This window comes from Orbicella franksi, chromosome 6, assembly GCF_964199315.1.
Source record: "Orbicella franksi chromosome 6, jaOrbFran1.1, whole genome shotgun sequence".
In the NCBI taxonomy this organism is placed as follows: Eukaryota; Metazoa; Cnidaria; class Anthozoa; order Scleractinia; family Merulinidae; genus Orbicella; species Orbicella franksi.
This window is the reverse complement of record NC_138150.1, coordinates 5,426,912-5,439,201: the sequence shown is the minus strand read 5'-3', so window position 1 is coordinate 5,439,201 and position 12,290 is coordinate 5,426,912. Positions and strand designations below refer to the sequence as shown.

The 12,290-nt window shown below is 37.7% G+C and overlaps 1 protein-coding gene across 1 annotated transcript in view; it reads left to right on the top strand.

Annotated features, from left to right (window-relative positions):
* The window catches only part of LOC145489579 (uncharacterized), a 14,138-nt gene extending 2,220 nt beyond the window's left edge, over window positions 1-11,918 (top strand). Inside the window, exons 4-13 of the mRNA XM_081468561.1 lie at window positions 51-118; window positions 466-708; window positions 1,319-1,466; window positions 1,974-2,041; window positions 3,698-3,934; window positions 4,646-4,793; window positions 5,401-5,468; window positions 6,758-6,988; window positions 9,299-9,503; window positions 10,049-11,918. Coding sequence (XP_081324687.1) covers window positions 51-118; window positions 466-708; window positions 1,319-1,466; window positions 1,974-2,041; window positions 3,698-3,934; window positions 4,646-4,793; window positions 5,401-5,468; window positions 6,758-6,988; window positions 9,299-9,503; window positions 10,049-10,257 — 1,625 coding nt within the window. The 3' untranslated portion in view covers window positions 10,258-11,918. The remainder of the gene's footprint in view (window positions 1-50; window positions 119-465; window positions 709-1,318; window positions 1,467-1,973; window positions 2,042-3,697; window positions 3,935-4,645; window positions 4,794-5,400; window positions 5,469-6,757; window positions 6,989-9,298; window positions 9,504-10,048) is intronic.
* Window positions 11,919-12,290: the final 372 nt, after the last annotated feature.

Sequence of the window (12,290 nt, the reverse complement as noted above, 5' to 3'; positions counted from 1 at the left end):
CTTGATGGTGACATATACATGTAATTTATGCTTAACTTCCTCGTTACTAGAATGCGCGTACCCTATGGGAATGGAAAATAGACTGCTTCCCGACTATGCAATCACCGCGTCGTCTGAGGTAAGGCCTGCCCGAGATTGAAATGTCTTGGCTAACACCATAAGACGAGGATAACCAGCCAAAAATTACACCACTCTGTTTCTCCGACTAGAAACTACGGGGGACATACAGACAAAGAGACAGAAATATAAACTTAAATTATTTATTAACATTTCAATTGCCGACTGAGTAGGAAATACTTCTTGACAAAGGACATCTATGATAGTCCGTACTAAGATTGCTATATTCAAAGACCTATTTTCTTAAAATAATTTGAACAGAATGTTACGGCAACGAAAATGTCTAGCTATTACCAAAGTGACAATTATGACAATTACAGGGACATTTTCTCTTTTTTGTTTCTTTAGTGGACTGCAAACAATAGACCCTCGGAAGGAAGATTATACAACATGCCAAGCGGTGGAAATGTGGGCACCTGGTCTTCAAAGCCGAACGACAAATCACAACGGATTCAGGTTGATTTTGGTGAAGTCAAAAGAGTGACGCAGGTTGCCAGCCAGGGCCAGGCGCTGTCTGGTTATGTACAGTGGGTGACAAGATACAGAGTGTCTTATAGTACCCTGGGAAAGGAGTTCAAGTCGCAAGATCATGTGAGTCATGATAAGATGTTATGGCGTTCTGCTTGTAAAATCGAGTGCATGTTTTAATGGCAGATTTATTTCCTCGTGTCACTGATCCTAATAATGATATGCTGCTTATGATTACGTAATAATTGGAAACAGAGTTTTCATAATCATATGAACTTTGTTCATTATCTAACAATCTATACGAAGCACAGTTTCCATTTTTTGTTCGAACGCACTGTAACGCCCTTGATAGTTACGTTATCTTTTCTCTTTGCTTTGAAAGCTTACGCCAAACACTACCATCACGGTACTCGCCGCGTCATAAATTTCAATTTTCACAACTGCACAGGAAACTAAAAAGTAACGATTTTTCTACGATGCTCACTCTCATTATAGGAATAACAGTATTAGTAGGAACACGCATCCCGCACACGCAAACACGCACGCTTATAGTTATGGAGACGAGGCGCTATAGGAAAGCGCCGCGCACCTGTTAGCAGCTGCTCATATTGCCATAAGGAATCAATTTTTTCAAAGAAATTCTCAGCTTTTTCTATTTGTGCCACTGCGGTTTTTGTCTTTTATTTTGTTCAAATCATTGACCATGTCGACTCATATGTTTTGTTAATTTAAGGTTTACCAAGCCAACAGTGACCAGCACAGTGTTGTCGTCAATACTCTTGTCCAACCCGTCGAGGCTCGTTTTGTCCGTCTCAACATAGAGGAATGGTACGGGCACATTTCAATGCGGTTGGAACTGTATGGGTGTCTTGTTGATGCAGGTGAGAAATGCTTTGCTGTTGTTGTTGTTGCACGTTTCTGGCATATACGTGTTTTATCAATTAAGAACTAAAAAATAGCCAGATATCTTCAGTCAGGGTGAAAATACGCCAAAATATATTCCATTATAATCCTTTTTGATTTATGCAACGACTGCTCAAGTCTGAAAAACAAGTCTTTCTAAAATATTGCTGAATAAAGGTTGATTGGTTGGTCGCTCTGTTTGTTTGTTAAGCTTTGCTTTTTAGTGTGTCTGACCAGCCTAAGACAGACCATTTTCAAATTTGTTAAAACACAGTTATTCAATGCAACCAGATTCGGAAGGTGTAGAAATTGTTGTTCATTTGTCTTAAAATAGCGTAATAGAGAATGTGTTTGATTAAAAGAAAAAGAAAAATACCGGAACAACTTTTTCAGTATTGCCTAAGCAACTCTATCCCTATTTACATTAATGTACTTGTCTTTAACAGCAACATTCATATTTTACTGATTCGATTCGTTGTTTTTAGTATGTGCATCATCACTTGGATTGACTAGTAAGAAATTACCTGACTCAGCGCTAACTGCCTCTTCTGAGGTAAGAAAAAACTAATATTCGTGTTTATTTTAAGAAGAGGGGGTATACACAATTTAACATCAGATGTTACCTTACAGTCAGTGCTTTTGATCAACCTCATCATATCTCTAGACGATGAGATTCCGAGGGGATCCTTCAGAATCAGTTATACCATATACCGTGTGGAACTAAATATTTGCGGGTTCTAATTTTAGCGATGTTTGCGTTTTTTTCCCAATCCCCAAAATAAAGTTCCCGCAAAAAAGTCCCGCAAACATTTTCTCCGCAAAAATTTTCTCCACCGGCAAAATTACACATACGTACGAGCATCACAAGTAAAATCTTGTTGCTACCATCAGTCACATAAAAGCACGATGTAATTATGATAGAGTGTCACTGGTTACTGGATTACTGTGTTTTACATCTCTACAGGTTGTTTCACTTGTCAGTTACATGCAGTTTAATGAAAAAGTGCGAAAATGTTTTAATTTCAATTAAATGCGGCTTTCCGAAAACCGAAAATTAAAACCAAGCAAGAAAGACCAGTCTTTTACAATCGCAAAACACAGATCCCGCAAAATACGGAAAAAATTATAGATTCGCAAAAATAAACTCCCGCAAAATTTTAGTACCGCAATAATGGACACTTGTCACGTTTTATCTCGAGTTGGCCCTGGTGTCCCTGGACCCGGGTGTCATAAGGGATCATGAGGGGGTCGCGTTTGTCATTGCTCCAGGGATTTTTTCCCCTCGGTGTCTCCGATTTTTCTCCCCCTGAAAACCAACACTTTCCAAATTCAAATTTCAGTTCTGAAAAAGTGGACGAATAGCGCTCCGTGAATAGAGCACTTTTCATTTGAGTGTCGAAAGTAATCAGGCAATCACTCTGATTCTGGTTAAAAAAAAAAAAAAATCACAATATAAATTACATTAAAATACGATATTTAGAGAGGAAGTCACATCAGCCGTAGCAGGTTCTCGCGGGGGTCCTCTGTCCTGGTCGAATTGGAATTTAAAGATGTTGGGTTTTGAAGCAGGTGCATCGCACAGGTCGTAAACTTCGTATGTATTTTTTCGTAACTACTTTTAGCACTCACCTTACATGTTTTTTTGTTTTTTTTGCATTCTACCGTTCGTGACATTTTAAAGTATTTTTACTGTTAGAAACATATTTATGCTAATTTCATATATTTTTACTCGCACTTGAAAATGACCTCGGGGAGGTCGAAGCGTGGTGATTTTTTATCGTTAAAAAAAAAGAACCTTTCCAAGAAGTAATTTCAGTTTTTAGTGGGAAAAAATCTTGTTCCAGAATAATGTTAAGTATATTAAGATCCTTTTTGCATTTTCTTAAAGCTAATTGCCTGAAATAACACTATAGGAACTCGAGAAAATAAATTTCAAAGTTCAGAGAAATTGGGCAAACGCAGATAAAATCTCATCGTCAGTTTCATTTCACCTGTCATTTTCATTTCACCTGTACTTTCAAATGTTTCAAACGAGCTTCAAAATTTGTTTTCGACATTTGGTGTAGTTCTTTTGAGAAGACATTTAAAACAGTCGCAAAGAAGTTTACAATATGATGCAAATATTCTTGGTACAAAGTTTTTGTCCACTTGTTAATCGAACTTCTGATGGACTCCTTCGTAACATGTTAATTAACCCGTTTTTTTAAAGTGGGACGCAGTACACAGTGGAGCTAGTAATGCGAGACTTTACCAGGTCACTTTAGGGAGAGCTGGGGCCTGGGTTGCTAAAATTAGTAACAAGGGTCAGTGGTTAGAAGTGGATCTTGGTAAGACGACCAGAGTTACCATGGTAGCGACTCAGGGCCGATACGACTATGATCAGTGGGTGAAAAGCTATAAAGTGGCTTACAGCAAATATGGCGGCCATTTTGTGTTTCAAAACAAGGTAAGTAGTAACTGAAAACTCTACACATGTCCGTTAGGAAGGGAATTTGCCTCTAATTACAGCAAACGTAATACTAAGAGATCTATATTTTGCCTGCATTTTCTTAGCTTTGTGCGATTTTTTTATTCCTGTGTTTAATAAAGAAACCTTAGAGGTTACTGATCAAAGTTCAAAGATTTGAAGAAGACAAGAGCAAACTAGTCTGGCTTTAATGTCACAGTGATATAATTGACAATTATTTCACGAGCGCACATTGGATATTGATGGTAGATAGCCAACGATGCTCGTAGCGCCGAGATGGCTATAATCTTCTCATTTCCAACAAGCGCGAGCGGGATAATTGTTTTTTTAAAAACGCCCCCAGAATAATATAGAAAACTGAAATAAAGTAAAAGTAAAAAAGCCCCTAAAATTCACGCGTTCGCTTACCATATTCATAGAGCGTGATATAATGGCTCATAATCCATGATGGCGGAGCCAATGAAAACTCTCGAACTGCATTGTCCAATAATCCGATTGTTAATAATTGCTCATATACCATGATGTCTAAGCCAATGAAAACCCGTGAATTGCATTATCCAATGATCCAGTTTTTAATAATTGCTCGTATACCATGGTGGATAAGCCAATGAAAACCCTTGAATTGCATTATCCAATGATTCAGTTTTTTATAATAATATAATGATTGATCAAGGTTCCATTCATTCGCAGGTGTATGACGCTAAGTCAGAGAGGAACAGTGTGATTGTTAATACGCTCATTCAACCCATTGAAGCTCGTTTCATTCGTATTTATCCAGAGACTTGGTATGGTTACATTTCTATGAGAACTGAACTGTATGGCTGTGAAATTCAGTCAGGTAGGAAGGCCTATTTATAAGATGTAACAGATATTAATAACGCATGTTTCCTCAAAAGGAGTAACACAGTTCGACTATCCCCTTTCTTGTTGCTAGAACAAATTGTTGACAATTCAACATTACATTTTACCAGTTATAACTCGATCAAAGTTGAGGATAGAAACTTTTCTATTTCGTGCCAGTGACTTCATCTTTTTTGATGCTGTTTTTTTAAAGAAAGTTTCCAATTATTGCTTGTTTATACGATGTACGATATACCAAGCACGCCTTTTACTCAGTTTAGGACTTCTTTGAAAGAAGCTGATCTACCAACCAACCAACCAGCTAACGAACTAACTGACTGACCGACTGACTAGCTGACTAGCTAACTAACTGACTGACTGACTGTCTGACTCTGACTCTGACTGTCTGACTGTCTGACTGTCTGATTGTCTGACTGACTGACTAGCTAAATGACTGACTGACTGACTGACTCGCTAACAGACTGACTGACTGAGTCACTAGCTAACTGACTGACTGTCTGACTGACTGACTATCTGACTGACTGACTGACTGAATGACTTACTAAATAACTAAACTAACTCGAACAATGTTTATTCTTTTTTAGATTGCTCGTCGCCATTGGGAATGGAAAACAATCATATACCAGACTCCGCAATAACAGCTTCCTCGATGGTGAGTAAAACAGAAGCTTGCTATCGTGGGTGAGAGCTGTTTATTCAATGGTTCGTTGAATTAAGTGTCGTATGACACTTGTGCTACATTAATTAAATTAAAATCGGTGTACATTATAAAAAGCACCGAGATGCTTCAGTGGAACCCAGTTAATACGGATGCCAAAAGGAAACCGGGTGTCCCTACAAGATAGGGCAAGGGGTTAGAGTAAACGTCACGGACATTACGCGGAACTATTGGTAACTTGTTAACTGTAACCTAAGTTTAAACTGAAGAAAAGACTAACGCTTATTCAGATAGTCAAATGTCTTATATCAAGGATTTCAATTCAAACTAATGACAACGCATTAACCCGTAGAAGGCTTCATCTGGTTCAATTTGCGCATAACTTAAACAGCGCACATGAAAACCAGCGTCCGTAGAGCAAGGTTAAGTTTGTATAAAAGCACATCACTTAGGGCAACAAAATTAATTACCATTTTTTAAAAGAGTTAAAAATTAATTTTTACCCTTTAAAAAAGTTAGAAATTTATTTTGATTACTGTAAAACATATTTTAGGTCTCAGAACCATTCCGGAATAGAAAGAATTTTTGTTGTCTGGACAAGTTTAAATATTAACTGAGGGACAGAATAAATAGTATTATTATAAGAATTTTAGATTAATATAATTACTACTAGTCCTCCAGTTTCTCTGTATTACCAAACAATCTTGACAAGAGATCTTGAGACTTACACTTTCGTAACTAAATTTTTTTTACGGTTAACATTTTTTACGACTAACAGTTAAACATAGTAAATGGTTTGAGTCCAGAAGTATCAGTAATTCGTATAGTGTGATCGTCCGGGTGAGGGTAGTTCTGAAAAGAACTGTTGTTGGTGACTGACGTTTTGACAACCTGAGCGGAAGGCATCTTCAGAGTCAAGTGAATAGTGTTTGTCAGTCGATGGTGTTACAAGTCTGGTCCGTTAAACGTGATTGGTCAGTTTAGCCATTGGTATTGGCTTAAAAATTCGTGTAAAGTTTGTCATCAGTCATTGGTGGGTTTCGATCCGTATAACGGCTAAATTTTTGACCCATAGTTACGGGCTAACGGTTAACTGCATTGAAAAATAGATCGTTCGTCCTATCTAATTGGTCGCTACGCCTGTACGTTTAGTGCTGAATGAATCGTATTGAAGTCATGCGTTGCTAATAACATTACTTTACGAAAAACAAGAATTTCCTCGAACACCGGGATTAAGTTCCAGTTCCCTTATCTAATTACTCTCTCTTGTGTTAAAACTATAGTGGAGTTCCAACCATGGGCCGAGCAATGCCAGGATCTACCATATGGCAGGGGAATCAGGTGCATGGATTGCCAAGACAAGCGATAAAGGGCAGTGGATTCAAGTGGATCTTGGTAAAATTAAGGAAGTAATCAAAGTAGGCATACAGGGCCGGCAGGATTATCCGCAGTGGGTCACCAAATACAGGGTGTCTTACAGCACGGACGGTGAACATTTTATAGCTCAGAATCAGGTAAGTAATGAATCCCTTTTCCGTTCCAAAGCATGCTGTTCAAAATATATTCTGCATTTTCCATGAATTTCTAATCATAAGAAATTTATCACCCAAATATATTCTCGTAGATTTTCAAAGAATTATCTAATCTTAACAATTTTTCAAAAATGTCTAAATAAAAAAAACAAAAAAAACAAAACAAATTATGCGGAAATTTTCAGGGAAAATATGCGAAAAAATGCGTCGCTTGTTCGGAAAACACACTGTATTATGCGGAAATTTCAACAGTTAAGGTGGCCGAACACAGTTTTGGCGCGCGCTTTTGCTTATGCAATTCAGCGCGCGCACAAGTATTGCAAAAAACAAACATGCCGTGAATAGAGCGATCAATTTACTCAATACTCGCCTTAACTGTGCTATTTTTCTCTATAATTGAACGCAGTGTATTGATGGCTTTAGTCTTTTATTACAAAGATATGTTAGAAAAGGTAGCGATGCAAAGAACCCAGCAATTCTCAGCTTTTTCTTTGTTACCGAAAGAACCCAGTTAAATGCAGCGCATGCGTAGTAAGTCAAAAAACTGCGATTGAATGAAAAATTGCACTCTCGGTCTCTCGGAAATACGCCTATTTCTCGAGAACCGCTCATTAGAATTTCACGAAATTTTGCATGAGAATACTTTAGGAAATAAGTAACTGGAGTATTGAAAATAATTGAACTTTAACAAAGGAAATTTGAGATATTCCAGTGAACCTTCAACAAGGGATAATTAAAGTTCTCTCTGTTAAATTATTAGCAAAATTGTGTCAACTTGTGAGAATCGTTACAAGCTTGTTGCATGCAAATTATAAAGAAAATCTAATGAGTAGTTTTTCTACAAATAAACAAAACCGATTTTAAAGGCCTGTTTATATTTATTCATGTTGCCATGGCAATGGCACATACGCCAGCTTAACCATCAAAAAACCAAAGTTTGTGTTGTTTACTTGCTTGCTGCCATTTTTGGCGACCGAGGGATCAAGGGTTTGGGAGAAAAAGGTGAATGAACACAGGTATCAAAACTGCGTTCAGCCACCTTAACAAAATTGATGATAAAGCCTTTCCAATGTACCAAACAACAGTGAAACGTGGAATTTTTCTTGAAGAATTCGTTGTTGCGTTCTTAGAGAATCCGTAACTTAGTAACCAGGCATTACATCAGACGATGAAAAACTAGTTTCCAGGCTCTTCGCCTGAAGTAGGTTGGAACGCCTGGAGGTTAAAAATTCGTCACCAACGAAATGACTTGTTTTCATTCGCTGTTTCAGGAGAAAAACTAGTTCGAAATAATCAATATCTTCGGAATTTTTACTCCCAAGGATGATAAGGAGCTGTGTTATCGCTAACGTGAAACACTTTTTATTTCATGCGGAAAAAAGCTCTGATTATGCTGAGGATGCGATGTCAGCGAATTATGCGGATCCGCACCACTTCATCCTGTGAGATGCCCTGTATAGTGTTTTTACTATTTCACTGACATACATATACTCTACAATTTTAGGAATACATTGGGAACAAGGATCAGAACACCCTTATCATTAATGATTTGATCGAGCCAATCAAGGCCCAGTATGTTCGAATTCTTCCCCGGGAATGGCATGGACACATTTCGATGAGAATGGAGTTGTATGGCTGCGATTCAAGTAAATATTTATTGTGTTCCTTATATAACTTTGTCTCAGCATAAATGTCAATTACGTATCATTTACGATATTTGCGGCTCTAGCTTTTTGTGACTTTTTTTAAACTAAAAAAAAGAAAACTATCCCCACTTAAAGGAGCACAGTCACTGTTTTGGGTTATTTTGACGACGTACAAAATTACCTTTAAATTGAAGAAAACCTGAAAATAGTTCTTCGCCAAGATAGAAAAAGTACCAACGAGATAATAATAAACCATAAAGGAACGAGAATGGCTAAGGATGGAGAAGATTAACACGGATTACAAACGACGAACTTGAAAAATTTAGGCTTAACTTTTCAAGATGTGCAAACCGTGACGTAGCTCCTTCAAGAGTGTCTTCATTCTCTAAACGAAGAACAGCGGTACGAAAAATGAAAACTAGAGTGATAACTCGAATACCAGGGGGTTACAATTAAGACTCCCCGATTGTTCATCGAGAGGTACATTTTTAATCGTTGCGTCATTGAAACTTGTCACCCTACTCCTTCATCGTGGTAGCATATAGAACTCACAATTGGTCGTTCTAGCTGTTACCCAAATTATTTTCTCAGACTGTCTTTACAATGTTCCAGTTGAAACATAAATTCTTTAAAAATTTAAAACTGACAGGACATTTTATTTCATGAAGGAGCTGTCAAAGGTGACTATTCAGACTGGGAAGAATGGGACCAATGTTCGGTCACGTGTGGTGGAGGCTCCCGTTCAAGAAGCCGATCATGCACCAATCCCCCTCCACAGCACGGTGGAGCAGACTGCTTGTCTCTGGGACCGAGTCAGGAAACTGGGTCTTGCAATGAAAGTCCTTGTCCAGGTAAACTTGTGTGAAATTATAAAATATAGGAATAGGAGAGTGATGGGTTCCTGATAAAGCAGGTATAGCCAAAAGTTGCCCAGAAGAAAAATATTATTACAGTTGTTGTTTACTCCCTGTTCGATGATTATTCCTGATTAATTCTAACAAATTGGTTCAGTGTGTGCCCTTGGTGAGGAAGGTATCCCGCAAAAGTGAAAACGCTCCGGAAGACCAAGCATTCTCTGACTTTCTGTCAGGAAATGAGGAAAACAGATACCTCGTGGTACCTCAACGCAGTGGCTCACACCCGCAAATCAGTTATCATCTGGCAGAGTTTAAACCGAAACTGCCCCCAGTAGCGTTCATAATGTAGAGTATCAACTGCAAAGGTGGACTGACTCCTTCGAAATGCTATTCGAAAAGTAAAAAACTGATAAATGTTTTAGAGTAAAGATTGTGTTTGTGTTTCACGTTCGTCACAAGTTACACATAATGTTCTGTGGCTGAATTCTCTACTCTACCCTATTCTATGATATGTCATTATACTATACTGGAATTCATAGCGAATGGTGGTTACTCGGATTGGGGACCATACGGCAAGTGCTCAAAAACTTGTGGGGGTGGGGTGCAAAGACGAACAAGAACATGTACCAATCCACCACCTTCAAATGGCGGAGAAGGCTGCAGTAGACTAGGACCCGACAGTTCTACCAGGGAATGCAACAATCAGGAGTGTCAAAGTAAGAGAAATAAATGTTATTTGCATAGTTAGTTACTGTGCCTTCTTGGAACAAAATAAGGCTTGTTATTTATTTATTCATTTATTTATTTATCAACCCGGACAACCGCATAAACAAGATATGCAGTCGCAATATTTTTTGTTTTTTGCTTTATGGATTTCTTTGTCCTCTTGGAGGGGGGGAAGGGAATGTAACTAAAAAAACCCTTTGTTGTGTGTATCTTCATTCTTACTTTACTACACTTTTTCCGACAAACGAACCTTAAAGTAGTCCTTAAGGGTAGAAAATATATAAAAAAAAGTCAGTCTTAAAAATATTGCACCTTTTGACTCCAATGCTGAACTTAACTTAATTGCTTTGTTTTGCTTAAGTACAAAATTCTTATCAGTAAGTATAAATCGAGTCATAATCGTATGACTTGCTTTCTCTTTTTCCGTCACTAGGTATGGGTTGTAAATGTTAAGAAGTCGCTGATTATATTTCTTTATTTATTCGTTACATCCTTTCTTGATTATGAACAGACCAAATTTCGACTGAGATTTTAATTAAACATCTGTATGTGTTCATGTGAAAACTTGACGAAAAGTGAGTATTTGATTTTGGCAAACATCGCGCTTATCGCAGATGTCCTTCCCCAGCAGAACTAATATTGCATTCAGATCGCTTTTACAAACAAGCTTCTAAGATAGAACGATCACGCACGAGGCCATCATCAGACCGCGTAGGTTAGAGGATGGTCGGTAGGCTTAACAATTCATAACTGGGCGGCTGGAGCGATTCCCCTCCTAACTGGCTCCATAGAATAAGTTTCTTGTCAGAACATTTTCTTACTGGTTATACTTTGATTTCCTGCTAAGGAGATTAGACTTGTCAGCAGTTAGGATACTGCCTAGACAAACACAAACTTATAAGCCAGAGTGACTTTCTTGCATGGGATAACTGGTTTAATAATGTATCATTTGATGGTGTAATCAATACGAAACCAGTTTAGCTCTCGGAAGTACTTTTCTCAAACATAAATTTCCAAGTGACTATTTTTAACATGCCGTCCTCCCGTTGAGGGATGTCGTGTCTTTTGTATGCGTGTCGACCGAAAATATTTTAAGAACGCCTGCTAGCACGTGAATTCGAATCATTGACAAGTCAAATGAACATCCATCGAATAGAATATCAATAGAATCCGACTGATGTGATAAGTTTCGCGTGCACGTGACATTTTGTTTTGAATAAGTACGTTCAACTTTACTCTTTGAGAATTAGCATGTAAGTTAGTTCGCGAAGTTCGCGAAGAAAGTTTCGTAAGAGAGCTCAGAGAATTTCGAAGCGAACGTAGATTGAGATGTGATGCGTAGAAACGCATATTAAGGCTAAGAAAAATTGTACGACGCTGTGGAACTCTGAGGTAAAGGTCAAGATTAAAACGTGGAGTTTTCAAGGGAATTGCAAGAAAACTACGGCAAAGTTCTATATACCCAATCGCTGTTCATCCCCAGCAAAAATAAAAGGAAAAAAAGACCTTTGTGCCCGATTCGTACCAGTGGCCTTAGTATGGTAATCCAATATTGTAATCCTGCGTCCTACTAACAGCGAAATATGATGCAATTATTTGGACCTGAACGATTATACACAGAATCGCTTTACTAAACTGGTAATTGCTCAGCTATAAATAACTCAATCCAAAAACAAAACAGACAGTGTTAAGGCAAATGATACAGAGATGATGCCTGCTAAATTTCAGACCTACAGCTCTAATACTCAAGCTAGAAAAAAATATTTGTTAAATTACAGAGCATGTATAGCAACGTCATTACAGAGAATGTATGGGCATGTTCACATAATTGCGATTTTCTCGACTATAAATGATTCAATCTAAAAACAAAATGACCATTTTAATACCAGTCATATACGAATACTTTTCACCAAATATCAGAAGAAAAGGTCTAAAATTGGAGCTATGCGAATTGTGTAATTATTTAATTATAATTATATTTAGTTTTATTTACTTTATATCTTGTTTGTGTATTTATTTATTTATTTATTTATTTGAGCACTAATCTGGAAGTCC